The following is a 21,096-nucleotide window of genomic DNA, read 5'->3' as shown; positions in this document are numbered from 1 at the left end:
TTTTTTTAATGAAAGTTTATTTCTGATCAGGCATCCTGCGCGGCCGCATGATGTTGATAACTGGGGGCCTCGGCTACACACTACATCAAGACAAGTGAAGATGGCGGATGTGTTGAGTGTTCTTCGTCAGTATAACATCCAGAAAAAAGAAATCGTCGCGAAAGGAGACGAAGTGATATTTGGAGAGTTCTCCTGGCCGAAAAATGTCAAGACCAACTACATAATCTGGGGGTATGTCAGCGCTAAGAATATGCGTAAATGTGTTCCGGAGGCCCCGCGGCTGCAGCTCAGCGGTGCCTTGTGGTGCTAGTGACGGCGGAAGGCTCGCTAGCTACGGGATGCTAAGATGCTAACATAACTCCTCGTTGCTTTGCTTAAAACTTGAAGCACTTTTTGGTTACTTTAGCGTGATACGAAGGTTTCGTGCCACGGAACGCGTATCCTATTTTGCTAGCCGTCATTAATGTCTGTTTATGCTTTCAAACTTAAAATGTATTTTCGAGAGAGCCAAACTTGTGATGCTAGCTAATTAGCGACGTAAGCTAGCTCTGAGTTGTGTTCCTATAGAGGTAGTGATTAATAAATTCAAAGGGGAAACACTTGCGTTTATAAAGCCAGCAATAGCGACTGTGAGCAGCTTTCTTTACGATGCTTAAAGCAAACTTTGTCCATGTGACGCAGGAAACAAAGCTGCAGCCAACAGCAGATTAGCTGCTAGCCGGATAACTGTTGATAGTGTTTATGTGACACCAGAGCCGCTTATGTGTACGATCCATGTGTACGTTTACCATCAAGTGCTCCTAAAGCTTGAGTGATTCTTATGTGTCTGCCTGTGTTTCTTCCTGTAGTACTGGAAAAGAGGGTCAGCCCAAAGAGTACTATACTTTGGACTCAATCTTGTTCTTGCTCAACAATGTGCATCTGCCGCATCCGTCGTATGTGCGAAGAGCTGCAGTAAGTGCAATCCCCTGCCTCTGTTTCTGCCTCTGGTTTTGTATCTCACATGCAACATCCTTCACATTTCTGTACTCTGAAAGTGTTTTTGAGTGACCTGATTGTATGGTGCTTCCAGACAGAGAACATCCCTGTTGTCAGACGACCCGATCGAAAGGGCTTACTGTCGTATCTCAATGGAGAAAGCTGTAAGTAGAGTCTGTGGTCAGCCTGCAGTGTGTTGATCTGATTCACTACAACATGATAATGGCAGGTTTCATTGTTTAAAACTTTATGCATAGCACCCTTTGTCCTGTTGATCTTCGAAGATGTAGATAACCTATTAACCGCTTTTGTGCTTTTGCAGCTACTTCAACGAGCATCGACAGAAGTGCGCCTATAGAAATAGGTTTACAAAGGCCAACACAAGGTAATTTCTTCGATATAAATTATGTGGAATTTGCAGGAACCTTTAATCTTTCAGATTTGTTTGAGGATAGAATAATACCATGTCATGTCGCTTTTTTTTTCTTTCAAATGTTATGTATTGGATTTGTGCTGCTTAAATGAAGGAAGTCTGTGCAAAACTAAGAAGTAATGGTTGTTTTGTCCTGTTTTTATTTAGTCAAAAGAGCAGCTGATGAGGTATCTTCTGAAGCCAAAAAACCACGGATTGAGGTAAGCATGCAAGAATATCCTGAGTGTTTTTTTTTTTTTTTTTTAAACTGACAACTAATAACCACATATAACTTCATAATCACATGTTGGTCAGTGCAGCTCAGTCTCGCCCTGGAGGATTACACTCACCAAGTTTGAGTCTCTGATCCACACAAAATAACAATTTCAGCGTACAGTTGTCGGTGTAGGTCTGAAGTAAAGTGTTTATGAGAAAGCAATGTACAACTTTCTTACATTTTTTCTTTATTATTGGTATTGATAAAAACACGGCGTAAGACCAACATGTTTACAAATGTGTATATGAGTTTTTATTAAATGCAGTTAATGAACATAGCATCTTGTGGCATTTGAAAAACACAGCCAGTGTTTATGTGGCCAAAACAAGACAGTCTGTGCATATGGTTCAGTTGCAAAATTTTTCTTTCAGCTGAGTAACAGGGTAACTTCCTTCATCTCATGCAAGGCAAAGGGAGGAGTGATACAATAGTTAGGATTCAGTGTAGCTGGTAGAGAGTGTAACTTATTAGATTTTGTCCCAAATGTTAAGTGTGATTCACGATATATTTCATAACTCTGCATTAAGCTCAATCAACAACACCAGTTTTACAATGCTGCTGCTTACTTACGTAATCCTGATGTGTGCAGTACGACTTTTATAAACTCAGACTTAGCAAATCGCAGATGTTTGTTGTTACATCAGGCTTTGTTCTGTAGTTTGCTAATAGTGTAAATGCTGCTTTCATCTTCAGGATGAGGAGCGAGTGCGTCTGGACAAGGAGCGTCTGGCCGCCCGTCTGGAAGGCCACAAAGAGGGCATTGTGCAGACTGACCAGATCAGGTATTAGAATAACAATAATTCTGCATAAAGGGATTTCAAAATACAAACAATAGCCTCCCCAATTCATATGATTTCATCAGAGGAATTTGTGGCTATTTTTATTCTGTAGTATCTATAGAAACTGGTCAGTATTAATTGATTGCTCTATATGTCGCCTGTCTGGCGAACGCTGACACCCACGTACCCACCGCGAAGCAGACAGCTGTCAACATTATCAAAACTTTGGTCCTTTTCTTTCCAGGTCGCTGTCCGAGGCCATGTCAGTGGAGAAAATCGCCGCCATCAAAGCCAAGATTATGGCAAAGAAACGTTCGACCATCAAGACAGATCTGGATGACGACATAACCCTGAAGCAGAGGAGCTTTGTGGACGCAGAAGTGGACGTCACCAGGGATATTGTCAGCAGAGAGAGGGTCTGGAGGACCAGGACAACCATTCTTCAGAGCACTGGAAAGGTCACTTTAAGCCTATGACATCCAGTAATGTTTTCTCAAAACGCTGGAACTTTCTCTCAAATACACATTAGGGTATCGTGTGACTTTTTTCAGTCACATATTGTTGTTTTGGATTGAAATTACTGTCACGTTGCAACTCTGACTCACTAGAGCTGCTGCATTTCTGTGTGTTTTGGATGTGAGGGTGTTCTCAGGTTTGACCCTGAAACTTTGATTTCTTGCAGTCATCCTAAACCTACAGCTGCCTTGTACATTACATTCTGTAAACATGGACAAGAGCTCTTTAAATCTTATTGCTCTTGTCCTGCAACCACGGAAATACAACGGGAAACAGTCATTAGCATGTTTCATGGACCAGCGTCACAGTGGGATCGTACTGATGGTGACTTTGAGCAGCGTTTTGTGATGTGAACTCGTGAGTGTAGACCGGCTAGAACGCTGGAGGGGGATTTCAGGCCTCCATTCGTAGCTGAACGTCAAACTACTGTATGTACTAGAGTTTGTATTTTATCAAACCTGTTGAGCTCTCAGATACAGTGGCCTCGGGGTTGTGGGAAAACAGCCAAATGGCTCAACTTGGACAGTATGTGGCAGATTTTAACCACTAGATGGCAGCAAACGTAAGATTTTCACAGATGGACTTACATGCTCATATGAAAGTTGATGGTGTTTTTATCCATTATATTTAAATGATAGCGGTTTGGCCTTTAAACTAAACAGTGTTATGTGTTTTTACACTTGACAAGATGCTGTTTTAAAGCACATCTCTTTCTTGCATGTCTCTCTGGGAGCTTATTTTTGCTGACAATGGGGCTAACGTTGACTTATATGTGTTTATGTTGTCAGATATCTCAACCTTTTTACCACAGTGTGTTTCTGAATAAGATGTACAATTTATGGTTTTAGATTTAGTAGCTCCCTTGAAAACACAGAGTAATTAACATCTGGTACGTTCCTTTAAAATGTATTTTAGTTGAACTTCTCGTCAAGGAAAGTTCACATCTTTTTTTGTTTGAGGATGTTCAGCTCATCATGTACATATCTGCTCCTTCGCAGAACTTCTCGAAGAACATCTTTGCCATCCTCCAGTCCGTGAAAGCCAGAGAAGAAGGCCGTGCACCGGAGCAGAGACCAGCACAGAACACTACTCAAGTGGTAAATATGATGCTTTCAGTTGATTTTATAATCATTTTAGAGTTCTGTTTCCTCGAATATTAAAGGTCCTATGCATTTTACCAGACAGCAGTCAAAACAACAGGCTTATGGATGTGCAGTGATTTCGCTTATGTCTGTTTGTGTATGTTCAAATCATAAACAATCAAACTCGCCGCGTGGCTGAAGAGTCAGCTGATGCCCATTAAGCGGCCGACCTTAACGGCTGCCAGCTCTCACACATGGCAGCTCTCAGATAAATCACGCCTGAAATGTACACGTATTCATTTGGCAGAGGGTTTTGTCCAAAGCGACAGACATGTTTAGGACAAGCCTCGGTAATTATCTGTGCAGGAAGAGATTTGATCGCCGCTAAGATTTAGACTAACGAGCATATTGGCGGGTATGTGCTGGAATTAATTGTTTGTCTTGCTCCCAGGACCCGTCCCTAAGGAACAAGCAGCCTGTCCCGGCCGCCTACAACAGATACGATCAGGAGCGTTTCAAAGGAAAAGAGGGTGAGTTTCATTTTAGCGTCTGCTGCTGATTATAGTACTGATTCTTTCCAAAGGTGTGACAGCGTGTATCGCTTGCTTCAGCAGTGATCCGCAGGTCGGTAATGCTTGATATCACCTCTGGAAAATGTAAGCAGAGCCCGCACAGCAGCATCACTTCCTCCTACCGGAATACCATTGTACTTATTTATAAGGGACGTGTTTGATTTCCACTGGGTGCAATCGATAGACATGCTTCTGTAGGACTATCACATTCTCTCCAGGCAGACTGTGTTCTTCACCCCAAATCCTGCACCTGCTGCTTAGAGCAAAACCAAGACAATTACAGTCTTCACAGGTTCTTAGTGCCAGAAAAAAACCTGATGCTGTAAACTAGTCTGAGACTGTGTTTTATGGAATAAATAGCTTTTAGCCTGGGGGCTGAAACTGAACTATACTGACGATGAATTAGTAAATCAGGTGATAATGCTTTTAAAAAAAAATGAAAGCAAGATCAGATATAAAACGTCTGCGTCTGTCTTTATTGCAGCATGAGTCACACAGCGGCCTATTAAAAACCATATGCGGGCTGTTGTTTTGTTGTACATGCCGACCACACGTCACGGACAGTCTTTTTTTAAGTCGCTCACCTCTTTTGCCATTTTTAGCCACATCACAGTGTCAGCTGTCAAACTGTACACTTTTGGAAAGAGGGATTTTATTGCTCACATTTTATGCTTTAGCGATGACACATAAAAAAAATAAATAAAGGAAAGATCAGAAGTTTCCTTGAAAAGCTTGAAAGTGTTTAAAAATGAGCTGAGAAGAACTGAAACGTGTTATCCAATACTGTGTTCAGGCATTATATTTAATTACACTTGGGTTTTTTTTTTGAAAATGATCCCTTTTGTTCTGCCAGTAATCTGCGACTCTTTGCTTTCTTAGAAACCGAGGGTTTCAAAATCGATACCATGGGCACCTACCACGGCATGACCCTGAAGTCAGTGACGGTAAGAAAAGCACTCTGTCTGCTCACAGGGCTGCAGGAACAGCTGCTAGCCGAAACCTCGATGAGACACGTTTACTGAGGACCTTGAAATTAGATGTTTATCATGAAGTCATGAGTCACAGCGTCGGTGTGTTGGCACTCGTGTGCGTTCTCAAGTTGGTAAATTGGATGAATTAGAAATCATAATTTTTAAATGTAAACAAACTATGAAAAAGAAATGTCTCTGAGTCCTTCTAATGATATCATTTGAAGAGAATCAGCATTACAGGAAGGAAACCGAGTCACAGCTGCTTTTACAGTCTGCAGCAATCTCAACTTGTAGCTGCAGAGTTCACATTGAGAGTTTTTTTTTTTTTTTAAATGACATTATGACTATCTGATACACATGTGGAAATGTTTATTTGCAGTACCCTGTCCACTTTAGTTTTATAAAACACATACGGTAGAGCTAATTAGTTACCCAAAAAAAATAGCTTTTGCACCACAGTGAAACACCGCTCGTCCTTTCACAAAATAGAACTGTGTACGTAAACTCTTCAGTGGTCAGAAACGGTTTTCATCTCTTTTGTAGAAAAATTGGCAATAGTTTCAGAACACTTCATCAGTTTTCATACAGTATTTATGCAGAAACCCTCAGATTAAACCCTCAATATCGAGCTAAGAAGAGAATGTGCTGATATGTCAATCCTGACGTAACCAGGAGCTTGTGAATGCTGTCGTCAGTCAGTGAGCTGCTTTCTCTCCGGCCATTCTGTTGGAGTGTGGTTTGCCTGCTCTCTCTTTAAACATGTTGAGACAGGCGCTGCGTTTGTTGCTCTGAAGGTGGTGCCAGTACTTGAGGAGTTCGTTGGGATGAAACCCGTGTGACGTTATCAGATGGCTGTACTTGCAGCTGGAGTAAGACACCCGCCAGTGGTTGAACAGGAACTCATTGGGTGGAGGAGTGGGCTCGATCCGGAGCTTGGCCAGGCATACTCCCACGTAAACGTCCTCCAGGTGCAGGTAGCGGATGCTTAGAGATGCTTGATAGATTTTCCTCGCCACGTCTCCTGAGAAGACGTAACCAGTCCCAGAGCAAAAAGTGGGATACTTTTCACCCGGGTACAGCTCGGGGGGCATGTACCACTTGCTGTTTTTATTTCGGTTGGGTGCAAATCCTCTCATGTTATTTCCTGTGAAGTAGTTCATCCTCGGCCTCAGTTCTGGCTTGAGCAGCTTATAAATGAGGTACTCGGTGTTGACGAACATGTCGCTGTCAGTTTTCATGACATAGCTTGCCTTTGGACAGTGCAGCGCTACCCAGTTCATTCCCATCAAAGTCTTTAAGGTCAGGTTTTTGTAGGAATCCAGAAAGTCCTGCTGAATGATGTCGTGGTGCCTCCGGCTCTCTGCTTCTAGCATCCTTTGTTGCAGAAGTCCCAGCTCTCCCTCTTTCTTCCCCAGCAGAAACAGCCGTATAAATCCCAGAGTGGGTGCCACACTCTCATTCCCCCACGTCTGCCGTATGGCGTTCCTTGCTTCCACCTGCCGAGCCTCGGTGGCAATCAGCAGCACCAGGAACGGTGCAGGTCTGTTCTCTGTGCATTTGTTAGGTTCATTGAGGATATAAGGGAAAGGCCCCTGGGTTATTGTGCCACTAAGGTCTCCCACTTCACTTTGGCTTGTGTTTGCTGCAAGGTTGTTCTCGAAATTTGGATCTGCTTGAGGAGGGAAAACACCTCGCTTCTCCTGGGAGCTGATGTTAGCGTCAGCCTTAAAAGTCGGCTGAGGAACTATCACAAGCCTCCACACTGAATGCGAGGCACTCGTGTTCCATTTGGCTTTGGTGGCATGAAGTCCTCCACCTCCGTACACCACCGGGTGGCCTCTCCACCAGGGCATACCAGGGAACCTCGGCTGCCACACCTGCTGAACCAGAAAGACCAGGACGCCCAACAGTGAGAGTAGATAAAGGAGTTTAGCTGCATGCGTACAGCAGTGGCGTCGTCTCCACTGCATGGCTCTGCCAGCGCTAATCCACTCGACAGTTGTCACACTTCAGGGCAGTCGTGGGCAGCTTCTCACCAGGTATTGATCCCCGGAGAGGGTGTGAAAGGTATCTGCTGAGTCTCTTAAGGGGCTTTCACCCTGTGCTGATGTCTTATTTCCATATATGTAAATTACTCTGTTGATGTCCGGTGATCACCTGGAGGACAAACGAGAAGAGTACATGAGCAGTAAGTTAGACGCAGCATCTCACAGTGTCCCGATTAAGCTGCTATCATCAGTATTTCATGACAACGGATGTCATATTTAGTTTTGTGTTAAAAAGGTCTCTTATCGTGACACAGAAATATCATTCTTATATTACGAGTTGCGGGTTTTTGCCATTTAGGTTCACGTTTTTAGTAAAAATAAAACAAACTTTGCAGTCAAAGTTAGTAACCAATTGGTCAACACCTCCTGAGTTGGTGGAGAGAGCTCAAAGGTGAGAGAATTTTGCACCTGGACGTTAATCAAGTGGCCAGAAACGTGCAAATAAACTCTTTTAATCTTTAAAGGTCATAAATAGCACTGTTTTTTTCCTGGTTTGTATTGTCCTTGCCCGTTCATTTTTATACAAACTTAGTCTCATTTTGTATTGTGATGCACATTTTTAATGGTTATTAACCTTGAAAATTGACATACATTCCCTTGTCCTTTCCGCTCCGACTCCTCCCTGCACCGCTCTCTTGTGGCTCGACAGATTACCAGCACCGTAATGCCTCATAATGCTTGTTGTAGCAAATCGTGACAAGTTAACCGGCAGTGCAGCATCACTGATTTCTCACAACCTACCATCAGGGATAAACATAAACAACTCTGTAAACTTGACTGAACTTGTACATCAGCGTGACAGAAACTTGTTGTTGGTCACATGATCTTCAGATGCTTGCATACAGACACGTCTTCTGTTGCTTTCATACCAAGAATGAAGAGAATACGAGCTTCTGTTTCATCTCGAGATTCCTTTGCTGTTACAGAATGAGCAGCTTATGGCACCACCAGCACCCTGAAGTGGTGTTCTCAGCTTTTTTTCTTTTCTTTTCTTTTTTTATATATATACTGAATTACACACTACCCTTTTAAAGGACCCCAACAAGACAAAGAGCGGTTTGTGAGAGCTGAAAAGACTTATGCTGGCTCTCTGGCAGGCATCAACAGAAATAGAAGCAAGAGTTTCCTCTCAGAAACCCTCCTATCAGTCACATCCTGTAGGGTGCACAATAACCGATTGATTTTACAGCATTGGTGTGACACCGTATTGATGTGCGTCTGCGAGTCCTTCACGACACAAACTCACCCGTTTTAGCTTAGTCTGTTTCTGGGAGCCATCGTTCTTGTCGGTGATGAATTTACAATCCTGGCAGACTGATCACCCTCTCGGTCTCTGCTCCCCTCGGCCAAATCAGACACATACATCTTGAGCTTGATTGCTCGTGTCCTCGTTCATTTCCTCCTCTGCATCGTGTTACAAATCCTCCCCCCTTTTTTTTTCTTTTTTTTTTTTTTTTTTGGCTGTTACTTAGAGGGATTGTGTTTCATTAATCGCAGGGAAATTTTAGCGTTCATGGCTCTTCACCACATGCATGCACCAGAGCGTGTGCATGGGCAGAACATGTGTCAGAGCTCCCGTGTTGCAGTCTCTCCATCTGCCTTGGCGCATTGTCCCCAGAGGCTCGATTCTAACAGTGCTGAGCTGCTGCTGCCGCCGCCGCCGCTTCCTCGGACCGAAGGGAGAAGGGAGTCGGTGGTTGACAGTTATCTGCAGCCCTGGGTCCTTTCGCTGCCCTCGTTGTCATGCTGTGTATATCAAAGCAGCAGCGCATATCTGAATGATGCAGAAGCCTCACATCTTTGCGTTCAGCTTTTTTTTTCCTTCTGATTTCAGCGCTGCTCCCCGCTTCCTCTCGCTCTTCCTCTTTGATTCACGTGTTAACGGCTCTCCCTCCAATGTGCTCGTGTGTCCTTTCTCGTTTTTTTTCCTCCTCTCTCGCCTTTGCTCATTCAGCAGCCGCTCACGCTCCGCTCTGTTTTGTCGCTGTGCTGTCTGCGAGAGGGCTGGAGGGGTGTAAGCGGCGGGGGAGGAGGAAGATGAACGGGAGGGAAGCGCTGTGAGCTGTGTGTTCGCTCTGAAAAGCAGCTCCGGGCTTGGTGGCATTACGCTCTCCCACCACGTCACGCCGTCTCTGCTGCTGTTGCTGCCTGCTCCGTTAAAGGGGAGGGGGGTTGGGCTACTGACCTATTTGTATTCACACCCACTCCCCAGAAAGAGGAATAAAGCATTATCTCAGTTTAGCATGTTGTGAAGTAAGACGAGAGGGGAGCGAAGCCTTTGTGTTGCCACTTGCGCAAGGCTTAGATTGCCCAATGCGATTGAAAGAGGGCCGATTACATGATCTTACGTGAGAAGGAATGGACGTTGCAACTCAAAACCACATGTAGGCAGACTTTTAAAGTGGGCAATGCCAGCCCCTTGTGTTAGATAATTAAAGCAATGTTTCCGCTGTGCTCGGTCAGCCGTGTCCGTCTGCAACGCCTAGATTTTTATTTTTTTTTTATTCAGGCATTGTCTTTTTTAGTTCTGCTATAATATGGCTGGAATTTTCTCCTGAAAGGGTAGGGCTGGAGGAGTGCTTGTTTTTTTTGCGTGTGTGCAGCAGTGATACTTTCACTATTACTCTGTCCACCTTTCAAGAGGCAGTTTTTCATACTCGACTCGCTATCCTATCGCTCACAATGCAGACCAAGTGGAATGCTTTTCCGCGTAAATGTCGCATCTAAGGGACACCGAAGATGACCGTCACCATGATAGCAGAGTTCTGGCATCAGATAAACCCTCAATCAGGACTTTCCAGAATCCTCTATCGTGTCTTTCTGTTACGATAAGCAACACACCCCAGATTGGGCTAATCAGCCAGCTTTCATCGCAGCAGCAGTCTAACGCTGTGTCAGAAGTTTCACAGTGCACAAATTTTAGTCAAATTCATCCGTGTTGAGGGTCAGTCCCAACACTAAAACCACAAACAGACTCCTCGTCATCAGGACATGATCCGAGATTGGTTCCTTCCCGTCCCACAGATGCTTGATCATGTTGGGAGGCCAGATCCACACTTTGCCATGTTCGTCTACCTGTTCTTGAATAATCTTAGCGGTGTTACGGGGGCGCATTGTTCTACTCGGGAGAGGCCACAGCTGTCTGGGAATCATGCTGCCATAGGTGAACAATGTTTTTAGACGGGCGGTACGTGTGAAAATGACGCCTATGCGAACGCCAGGAACCAAGAGGATCATTTTTACACAGATTCCAGCTCTTCCAGTTCATCCAAGCAATCATGGAAGAAGAAGTCGAGAGTTCGTTGGGTGGTTTTCGTTCTGTTTTGCCCTCGTGCAGATTCAAAAAGAATTCCTGATCCTAAAAAAAGAGAGTGCAAATATCCAGAAGCTGGACTGCAAAAATGTTTGACTTCAACACAATGAAAGCACGAAAAGAACGAAAGAAGCTCACAGGACAGGCATCGATTAACCGCATCGAATAAGAGCTTTAAATGCTTTCTGATTAAACTACATCAGCCGATCTGTTGAGGCATAAAGATGTGCAAGCAAACATTCTGTAGGAAAAAAGACTGAAACCCAGATTGTAAACGCCTGGTGGAGAAAAGGCATCACCCTCAACCAGACAGTGGAGAGAATATTGATTAGAAATCCGAACAGTAGAACAAATGTTTGAATGAAAACATTGAGCAAATTTAATTGACAATCAGATGCCACAAAACCACATATTCAACGATGCTCATAAATAAAGAAGCTAATCACCTGACTGGTGAGCGAGTGAATGGAGCACATTCCTGACAAGGGCAGGACCATTACAAGTTTCAGACACCGCATCAGACGATAAAGCAACTCTAAAAATGACAACACTGTAATCGGGTTCAAAGAAGAAGGAGAAAAACATACCAGCCTCTTTGTAATCGGTATACGATGGGTGATGAGCTAAGGGAGACAAAGACCCACCGCTGTCAGGGGTCAACTGCTATTATATTTAAACACATGGTTATTTCAGGAGCCTGAGGGGCAGATAGGCAGTTTATCTTTGACCGCCGGCGATGCTGTATCGCTGCTGATAGACCGAGCCCGTCAGCTCTGAGGATGACGAGAGAGAGTGACCCACTGATAGTTAACGCCGGCTTGTGTGTAATTCATTTAGATCATTTTAAAAGTGCTGAGAATGTCCAGATGTTCTCCTCTAAACCCCAGATTTAGAACACAGCTGTTTTCTAAACACTCAGTGGTTTTGACATCTGGATGGCTCGGACTGGCAGCCATGATCTCTGCTGGCATCACTGGACAGGTTGGGGTTGGGGGCGCGACTACTGCCTCCTTCAGATGAATTTTAATTGCTGACGCAGTCTAAATGAATCCTATAAAATATTCACACTCTGCTCCGCATTTATACCGATGAAACACGCTCTGAATAATTTATGTCAATGGGCCTCTTGAGCTTAACAATAGCTGCAGCACAGAGGTCCTTTACATGCGCAACAGTGTGAAACTGCTCTTTAGGTTTCCCTGTAGCATCATTAGGGCTTCACAACTTGCACTTAAATATAAACACAAGACCCGTAAAATAGTTGGAAAACTAGCAAAAAAAGAAATCAGATGATGTAAGCATTATAGAGAAGTGGTCAAAATACAGTCGTGACTCGATAATCTGACACTGAATGTAAAACCTTCTTTTCTGTCGGATAGCAAGGCTGTCGGATTGTCAAGACGGAGGTCGAGATACAAGGAGGGCTTGATGCTGGAAGGCTAATTACTTGTTAAGTGTTGTTCATAGTTGTTATAATAACTAGTGTGTTGTTAGAAAACTACGCATCACTGGATTTCAGCCTAACTGACCGGTGCACTTGTGCACGTTCCGGCCACTTCCACCCCATCGGAGTGGACCCCTGGGGTGGAAGTGTCCAGAACACACAGGCAGTACTTGGCTGCTGATGCTAGTTTAGTTAGCGCTCACACTTCTGTTTCCACCATCGGTGGCGGCGGAGGAGTGGCAGATACGCTCCACCGTTACCATCCATGTTTACTTCCATAAACACTGAACACGCTCGCTGCGTGTGACGTCGTCGTGTCCTCTTCTGCACATGCGGGACACTTTTGGGTCGTATGAAGTTCACACAGCAGATCACATACAAGTCGCATTAACTGGAAATGTGAAGGAACTCACAAAGAAATCCTCATTGAGCATCAAGTCCTGCAGTGTGAACGTAGCCAATCTGTGGGATTGTTCAGTCAGATAATACGCCGTTATCCTGATTGGTGACATAAAATGTCATGTCGGAGTCAGAATCCAAGGCTGTCAGTATGTTAAGGCTGTTTTTATAGGTTCTGTTGGTTTTTCCAAAAAACCTGTCGGATAGCAAGGTTTAGGATTGTTAAGGGTCGGATTATCGAGTCACGACTGTTTGTGTGTTGCAGTACTTCTGAGCATTATTATTCATTCCTGTCTGATCTGGGTTTTCCACATCCAGAGTATATGAATACAGCACTGTGTTTTGTGAGGCCTTCTACTTGATTGAAAAGTGCGTTCTTACTGTAAGTGCACCGGAGGCCTGATGCTGATGATGATTAGAGAGAGATGCGTCTTTTCATCCAGCCAATTTTTTTTAATGGCGTCTGACGGCAGAGATACGCTTTGTAAAGCATAAAGTCAGGAAGGGCACTGAGGCCTTCTCTGCTAACAGGCAGAGGGTCGATGCAGAGCTTTGACAATGATCTTTGGAGCCAATCCTGCTTGGATCAGCGCCAGGTCGTGGACCGGTCTTTGAAAGTCACTGGGTTGGGATTTTGAGAAAATGAACACGCAGCCATTTATACCACAACTTAATTGATTAATAAGTAATGTATGAGTCCAAAATCCAAGCTGCTTTTCTTTGTTTTCAGTGATTGGAATCTAGGTGTCTGTTGGTTCTGACTACACGAGGAATGTTTCAGGTTTTTGGTCTGTTTTTACAATCTCTTGGCATTTTCTAAACTAAACAATAAATCGATGAATTGAAAAACTGATTGTTATTAGCTGGCCAAGTGTCAACATCGGCATTTATAGTACACATTTAATATTTTAGTAGTAGTTAAAGTGTGTCAGATTCCACATGTAGGAGATACAGTTTGACATTATAACCATGATAACCAGTATTTACTGAAGTAAACTAGTCTTTCCTGCAGCTCAGATAGATTTGCATGGCTCCATCTGGAGAAATCCTACTTCTAAATGCTGAACTGTACATGCTTTATGTTCAAGGTTTAAGATCATTATATTCTAGCGACATGCAGTCAGTTGTTTATAATCTGAACAGTTTTTCTTGCTGTTCTTTTTCAGTAGTTAACTCCAGATTGTCTGTTAGTTTGTAGTATTTGTGATGTTTTAAACTTTTGCGTGAATCTGTGGATTTAGACTTGTGTCCGTTTCTTTTCAGCCCATTTATGACATAACTGTGTTTAGTTGTTTTGTTGCGTCTGAATTCCCGGCCGGTTCGGAGCTCAGCACGCTGACAGAGTTGGCATTATGAGCTCCAGGCCGTGGGAACGTCCCTGGACGATGGATTTCTGCTAGACGGTGACCCCTAGTGTGGCCCCCTGTTCTTCCTCCTCCTCCTCCTCCTCCTCCACATGTTCGCATGTGTGCTCACACACACACACTTTGTCTTCTAAAGGGAATCAATAAGAAAACACATTAACATGGAGAGCAGGTCACAGCCTTTAAATGGACTCTTCCTTTTTTCCCCACCATAACTTAATGTAGATTTTCTTTTCAGCTGCTCTCGACTGATGTTTTTAGACAGTTGGATTTTGCAGTTGTAGCTTTGCTTATGATGCTGCTGTTCAGATGGCATGTCTTTGTAAATGACCTGGGCGTGCTGTTGTGTTTGTGTTTTCCAGGAAGGAGCGTCGGCTCGGAAGGCCCAGACCCCAGCGCTGCAGCCCGTCCCTCGTCCAGGTTAGTGCTGAATTCTAAATATTCCCGTTCAGCCGCGCACTCGTGTGTCGACGGCATTTTAACTGAGATGTGTAACAGCTCTGTGTCCTGCCTGAGACTTCCTTCATTATAAAGGCCGCTGCTCATGCTGGCTGACCCAACAGTTGGACGGGATGCAACTGTCACAGTAATGTCCCTGAAAAGGGATCAGTAAAGTTCTGTCTTATCTTATTATACGACCTCGCAGATGCGCACGTGGACAGCTGTTATTATGCAGCTATATTGACCCCGTGTAATATAATCACTGCGTGGACACAAACTGGGACAACCACAATGCAAAAAGTATTAACACTAACCTAAGAAAGAGACAATGGGAAGAATTAGAGAACTTTCAGCAAATTGAATGGTTTTGGCAGCAGCGTGTAGTTGGCAGCTGCTGAGCCCCCGAACACTGGACAAAAGACCAAGTAGGAAAGGCAGAGAGATTAAATTGCCATTTTAGATTTCGCTGTTAGAACAAGAGTGGAACCCGCAAGCCCACGTTGTGGCGCCTTTAAGAAGAGCAAGATATCGACACGCAAGTCGGCGTCAACGAGTCATTAGCGAGACGACTGAGTGACAGATTATGCGAGACGGGGGTGACCCAGGACCAGCGGTTTAATTGATATTCCTCAGTGTGCTCACAGAAATTCCCACTGCAGGACTCGCCTCGTGGTATTTCTGGTGCAGTTTTAGCTGCTGGATACCGCACAACAACTGTTTACACCGATGTTTTTCACGAGTTTAACGGAAGATGCCGCCGCGTGACACAAAGCTGTCACGGTTTTGGCACACGGGCAGAATGAGAGATGGGTTGTTTATGGTTGGTTTATTGGTGGTTTATGGTTTATTGGAAAACAGAACAATCAGCAGCTTGTTTGATAACTGAGACTATCGCAGAGTTGTGGCGCACGTTACTTCACAGAATTAATGCTTTAAACTGATAAAGGGGAACACGTTTTGCTTACGTGAATCATTTACAGATTCGGAAAGAAGCTGACTTTTACAGATGCAAATAAGAGTTGTTTTTTTTTTTTTTATACCCCCACATTTTTTAAATGTCATGCATCATCCATTGCTACCCTGTCGTCCTTTTGTGAACTCTCTATCACATTGGTGGAGCAATCCTTCCACTGGATAAAAAAACAGCATACACTGCGAAAAAACAAAGGAAAAAAAAGCTGCTTTTTCCTACCATGTGCAACACTTCTCCAGGGTCAAACTGAATCTCAGTTCGCTTTTTGCCGTTGTTCTCGCTAACTCTGACCTGGTTGACGCGAGGCTGCTTCCAGTTGTCACCAACTATCAGTGAGCACTAAGGCCACCTATAGGGGACAGCGTGACGAGAAGCATAAAGTCGTACTAGCCAATCAGAATCCTGGAAAAAACACAACAACGAAAACTTCCTGTTACTTAACGGCGCGAGGTTCGTTTGTTTGGACCGACACAGAGGTGGCGTTAGAGGATAAAACAAGGAAAATACTTGAACACACTGACGCAGCCAAACTGTAAACATGGTCGCACACGTGTGACGCTGACGACGCTTTTGTCGCACACATGTGACGTCAAACTCCACCTCCTCCTGCCTGCACGTAAAGACGGAGTTTTCCCAAACCTCCACTTTGGTTTTCAGATCTGATCGTAGCTTGGTTTACGTGCAAACCAAAAGGCCCGTTGCCATATCACCATGTTAGCTACGTGTAAACAGGCGCCAGTGTTTTCCTTCCCAGCATTGCCCCGTCGGAAAGCGCCTGGGCAAATCTTTGAATGTGTCAGTTATTCCAATCTCCCACCCACACATCAGGCTTTACAGGGTCAATAAAACCACAGTGTTTCATAGTACTGTGAGGCAGGATGTTGTTTTTAAGGTTTTTTATGGCTGATATTTTTGGACCACCTATACTGCCACTTTTTCCTCACCTACAAATAAATATTGCCCCCCAAAAAAGAAAAAATGGAGCAGGTCTCAGGTTGTGTAATATTGCAAGAAAATATGCAAATGATTTCTGGATGAAGGTGCATCAGTGAATGGACTTTTTGTCCGGACAGAAGAATCGCACATCTGTTTGACTTCTCGGCAAACGCCAACCCAAGACGCTCCCACAGCTTTTTCCATTTTTTTTAACGTGGCAGACCAACAAAGCGGCATCAGTGTGCGACGCTTTCGGCCTACAGCGAGAATTATTGGAAAAGCTCGGCTTCATCGACAAATCTCAGAACGTAGCGTGCCGTTTTCACATTAAACAAAAAGCAATTTTATCAAACCAACATTTTCCCCGATTCACCTCCCTGCAGCACTGCTTCACCCTGGAAGTCAGCTCTTCTATTTATTCATGTTCTTTTTGAGCCTTTTGCTGTGAATGATTTCGAGGAATCGTGAAGTTTTACCTCCAGTTGCTGCAGGAAGCTAGTATTTAATCCCTTCCATGCCGTGTCCACCGCCGACCAAACGAAGAGCAGGGACGTTCCTACCCCTCTGACTTCGTTTTAAAGACCGAACCAGCTGCAGCTAATTGTGCTGATGACGCCTTGTGTAGCCAGTGAGCTCCAGTGGGTGGCTTCAGTGGGCAAAGCAGCTACCTGTCGCCGGTGAAGTCCGGGCGCGAGAGAAGGAAAGCGCCATGTTAGACCGCCGTGGCTGCTACAGCGAGTGGCACGTTGCCAGTAAGCTGTAAAATATGTCAATGATTTGTGTTTCATCAGTTGTTTACTCTTTGTGCACAAACGAGTCCCCAGATGACCTTTTCTGGAGAACACCTGGACATACCCTTCAAAAAAATGCATCCAAAATATACTTTTTCTGTGGCATTGTTTTACAGTCTGACTCCTGACTCGCTGAGGCTTTATGCCGTCGTCCACTTTTGTTTTCTTTTGTTGCTCAGTGCCACTTGTAGGGAACATGTTGGGGGGGAAACTTCAGGGTCTTAAAAGACAGATTATGCAAGTAAATGCATAAATAAGAACAGCTCGGTTTAGGTTCATTCCAGAAACAGCAAGGAATTAACGGACCCATTCAGTTTAATTTTATTTATTCAGGTATGGTTGGTGCTGGATGTTGTGGAGAATATTTGTCTGTCTAAAGCATTTTCACGACAATATAATTCTGTTTCCCCCTGTTGTTTATGATCATATTGTTCTTTATTTCTTCTAGTTTCACAAGCCAGACCTCCACCAAATCAGAAGAAAGGTGCGTGACAGCGTCCTGCACATGATGATACAAGCACTACTTTTTACTGCTGTCACATCTGCGTTTGCTTGACTGCCTCGCTTCATGTGTTTTTATCCTCCGCAGGCTCTCGGACGCCCATCATCATCATCCCCGCTGCCACCACCTCACTCATCACAATGCTCAATGCAAAGGATCTCCTGCAGGATCTAAAGTAGGCTTAAATCTTTACTGCACTTACGAAACATTTTTATTCGGCTCGCATAAAAGGAGAACAGAAAGCTGTCGAGCCACTTTTTTGTTTATAAGTTATGAGGCGGCTGCACCGTCGAGGAAGATGCAGTGTTGTTCATATACAATGATCCCTGTGGTACAGTTCCTCAGCAGTAAGTTTAAGGGCAGATATTGAGGGATTATTATTGGTGTTATTCTTTTTTTTATTATAGCCTGAATAAAGGTTAAAATTTCAGTTAAATGATCGTTAATTTATTGGAGAGTTCGTTTTTACGACATCTACATGAGCAGCTGTTAGGATTAACCGGTGTGTTTGGCAAATGTTTTATCTCTGACAACGCTGCTGCTGAGGCTGCAGGAGTGTAAAAGTTCTCTAACAGACAGAGCCGGTATCATCAAACTCAACGTACCTGAGGACGGCTGGAGGTAGTCTGGGCCATATCAAGTGTTCCACAAAAAAACAAAGACGGGGTTTCAAGTATTCCCAAAAAGAAAGTACAGCTGATCCGATCTTCTCAATCTTTATTAATAACAATTCTGAACATGAACGGTTCTTCAGAACATAGGCTCCTCCTACCTGCTCCCTGCTTTTGAACCTTAATCTACAAATCAATGATCTGGAACCGAGCTGCTCGACGCCTGGTGTGCAAAAATCATAAAAACTGAAAAGCTGATTTTTAAAAACTGATGTGCGAAATGAGGAGGAGGAGCAGCGAGACAGAAAAAGTAAAATAGGCAGCGCTTCCTCTTACAAAAAGTGATCAAAAATAGGAAACGCCCTGTGCAACGAGTCATACAAGTGCGTGTCAGAAAAACGCGTGGGCCGCACTAACGTTAGACTTTGATGTCAAGTAAGAGAGACGAGATAAAACTTTATTGGTCCCTTTGATAGGGCACCTCAGGGAAATTATTGTTTACAGCTACATCCCACCCAACAGGAGGGAGAACTGTCAGGTCAGCCAGCATGAGCAGCGCCCCTTGAGGGGGCCACAAAATATCAGTTTGAGACCCCTGGACTACACCGTTTGTTGTTTATTTACGTCGAGCTTTCACATAGTGGTTAAATCCTGCAGTATGGATTCCCTAGTCATCATTTTTAACACAGCAGCAATATGGAAGAAACTGGCTGTAGAAGTAACTCTGTTTGAACACAGCAGATATTCACAGCAGTAAAATGTAGTTTCATCCCAAAACAAATGTCGTCACGCAGAGAAATCAAACATTTATCAGACCTGCAGCGCAAAGCAGGTTCTGCTCAGCTGGTGGAGAAGTTTAACGTGTGGTCGTTTGAGTCTAACTGTCGAGGAAGTCTAAACCTTCACTGGGGCTTCTACCAGGTTCGTCACATCGGAGGAGAAGAAGAAGCAGGGCCTCCAGCGCGACAACGAGGTTCTGCTTCAGAGGCGCAAAGACCAGATCCAGCCCGGCGGCACAACGCTGAGCGTCACCGTGCCGTACCGTATCATCGACCAGCCGCTCAAGCTGGCTCCACAGGACTGGTGAGGAGCCTCGTGTTTTATTCACATTTGGTTGTAAGAACATTTCTGACTAGATTCTCGTGCTGTTTGATGGAATGCTCTGAAAAATGTAGATCTTAAATGTGATGTTTTACACTTAAAGTGGCATCTTCCTACAGAGGAGTAGTTGTGCATCGTGTTGGCTGGATTACTCCTATCACCCAACGAACACTTGTCAGCCGCTTCCTCTGATGGATCTGTGACACTGAATCACTTGGAAAAAAAACATATGACTCAGGGGTGTACGTGCACACGGGTACACAGCGTTACACAATACCGGCCTCGTTGTAATCTCGTTTATTAATGTCAGGTTTTGAAGAAGGAAAAGAGAGGTTCTTTTCTTTTTTCATTTCACACTTGTCGCTCACACCGCCGCTGCAGGAACAAGGCACACGCCCGCCTAGAAGCACGATGATGCTGCAGCAGCATCGTCAGCGCCTCATTCTCGTCTCACATTATTAGAAAAGTGAACCTCTTTAAAGACAAATGCACAACATCGCAGTAATCGTGACACCCGAGCCGGGCATCACGCAGCATTAACCACAGCAGCCTCAACGTTAACCGGCAGCAGGGGACTTGGTTTCGTGTTAAATGTTTACCTCTGTCTCTTCACAACAACCTGCGGCTGCTTCTCGCTGCAGGGATCGAGTGGTGGCCGTGTTCGTGCAGGGTCCCGCCTGGCAGTTCAAAGGCTGGCCGTGGCTGCTGCCCGACGGATCTCCTGTCGACATTTTCGCAAAAAGTGAGTAACGTGGACTGTTGGCATCGGCTTACGGTTGCACATGATGATGGAGTAGTTCACATGATTATAATTTTAGTGTTGGAGTCTTGTTTGAGTCACACTGAGGTCAGACAGAAGATACTGAGCAGGATTATAAACGGTCATGGAAACAGATCAACAGAACATTAAAGGGAAACTGTGTTAGTACGGAACAACTAAGAGGTTTTTCCCACAGTACGTACTTCCTGATTCTCTCTGTTAAAGATTAAACAGAATAGCTGTAGACTATCACCCCTTATCCCCGTCTTATCTGTGGAGATCTGTGGCTTTTTTTTTTGGTGCTAATTTAAAGCCCACAGATCTAGCTGACAGGGCTTTTTTTTTTTCAAAATGAGTGTGGAAAATATCCAGACTATTGTTCCTATTCTGTTTTCTAAAATATCAAATGTGTTATTTGTTAAAATAAACTGATCATACAAGTGGAGTGTTTTTCATCACCAGAGCCATTGAAAGTAAGGCAGGAGAGCCTTCTAACCAGAACCAGACCGCCACCAAATTAGTTTAAAAAGAAACTGCATCAGCGTATCGGACGAAAGACATGAATGAAGTACAGTCGTGACTCGATGATTCAACCCTTAAAAATCCTAAACCTTGCTATCCGACAGGTTTTTAGGAAAAACAAACAGAACCCATAAAAACAGCCTTAACATAGCGACAGCCTTGGATTCTGACTCCGACATGACATTTGATGTCACCAATCAGGATAACAGCGTATTATCTGACTGAACAATCCCACAGATTGGCTACGTTCACACTGCAGGACTTGATGCTCAATGAGGATTTCTTTGTGAGTTCCTTCACGTTT

At 44.2% G+C, this 21,096-nt stretch overlaps 2 protein-coding genes across 3 annotated transcripts in view; one reads left to right on the top strand and one right to left on the bottom strand.

Annotated features, from left to right (window-relative positions):
- Positions 1-81: 81 nt before the first annotated feature.
- Positions 82-21,096, top strand: part of cdc73 (cell division cycle 73, Paf1/RNA polymerase II complex component, homolog (S. cerevisiae)) — a 22,793-nt gene continuing 1,778 nt past the window's right edge. Inside the window, exons 1-15 of the mRNA XM_008287489.1 lie at positions 82-231; positions 849-954; positions 1,073-1,142; positions 1,301-1,363; positions 1,559-1,611; positions 2,361-2,449; positions 2,691-2,904; positions 3,961-4,059; positions 4,496-4,574; positions 5,496-5,560; positions 14,518-14,575; positions 17,745-17,780; positions 17,886-17,973; positions 19,331-19,492; positions 20,152-20,252. Of these exons, the coding sequence (XP_008285711.1) occupies positions 101-231; positions 849-954; positions 1,073-1,142; positions 1,301-1,363; positions 1,559-1,611; positions 2,361-2,449; positions 2,691-2,904; positions 3,961-4,059; positions 4,496-4,574; positions 5,496-5,560; positions 14,518-14,575; positions 17,745-17,780; positions 17,886-17,973; positions 19,331-19,492; positions 20,152-20,252 (1,414 nt within the window). The 5' untranslated portion in view covers positions 82-100. The remainder of the gene's footprint in view (positions 232-848; positions 955-1,072; positions 1,143-1,300; positions 1,364-1,558; positions 1,612-2,360; positions 2,450-2,690; positions 2,905-3,960; positions 4,060-4,495; positions 4,575-5,495; positions 5,561-14,517; positions 14,576-17,744; positions 17,781-17,885; positions 17,974-19,330; positions 19,493-20,151; positions 20,253-21,096) is intronic.
- LOC103361239 (beta-1,3-galactosyltransferase 2-like) lies at positions 5,937-19,323 on the bottom strand. 2 transcript variants are annotated; one of them, XM_008287379.1, is made up of 2 exons: positions 18,404-19,323; positions 5,937-7,744 (listed from the first exon to the last, which is right to left on the bottom strand). In XM_008287379.1, exon 2 carries the CDS (start codon positions 7,555-7,557, stop codon positions 6,283-6,285), a length of 1,275 nt encoding a protein of 424 aa, XP_008285601.1. In that variant the 5' UTR covers positions 7,558-7,744; positions 18,404-19,323; the 3' UTR covers positions 5,937-6,282. The 2 variants fall into 2 exon arrangements, with proteins under 2 accessions (XP_008285601.1, XP_008285526.1); XM_008287304.1 differs by lacking the exon at positions 18,404-19,323 and adding an exon at positions 8,882-9,747.

This window comes from Stegastes partitus, unplaced genomic scaffold (genome assembly GCF_000690725.1).
Source record: "Stegastes partitus isolate 25-593 unplaced genomic scaffold, Stegastes_partitus-1.0.2 Scaffold0, whole genome shotgun sequence".
Classification (NCBI taxonomy): Eukaryota; Metazoa; Chordata; class Actinopteri; family Pomacentridae; genus Stegastes; species Stegastes partitus.
Note: the sequence above shows the minus strand (reverse complement) of the source record. Positions and strands in the feature narration are given on the sequence as shown.

Coding starts and splice junctions, on each gene's coding strand:
- LOC103361239 (XM_008287379.1), bottom strand. CDS start 7,557: ATGCAGTGGAGACGACGCCACTGCTGTACGCATGCAGCTAAACTCCTT.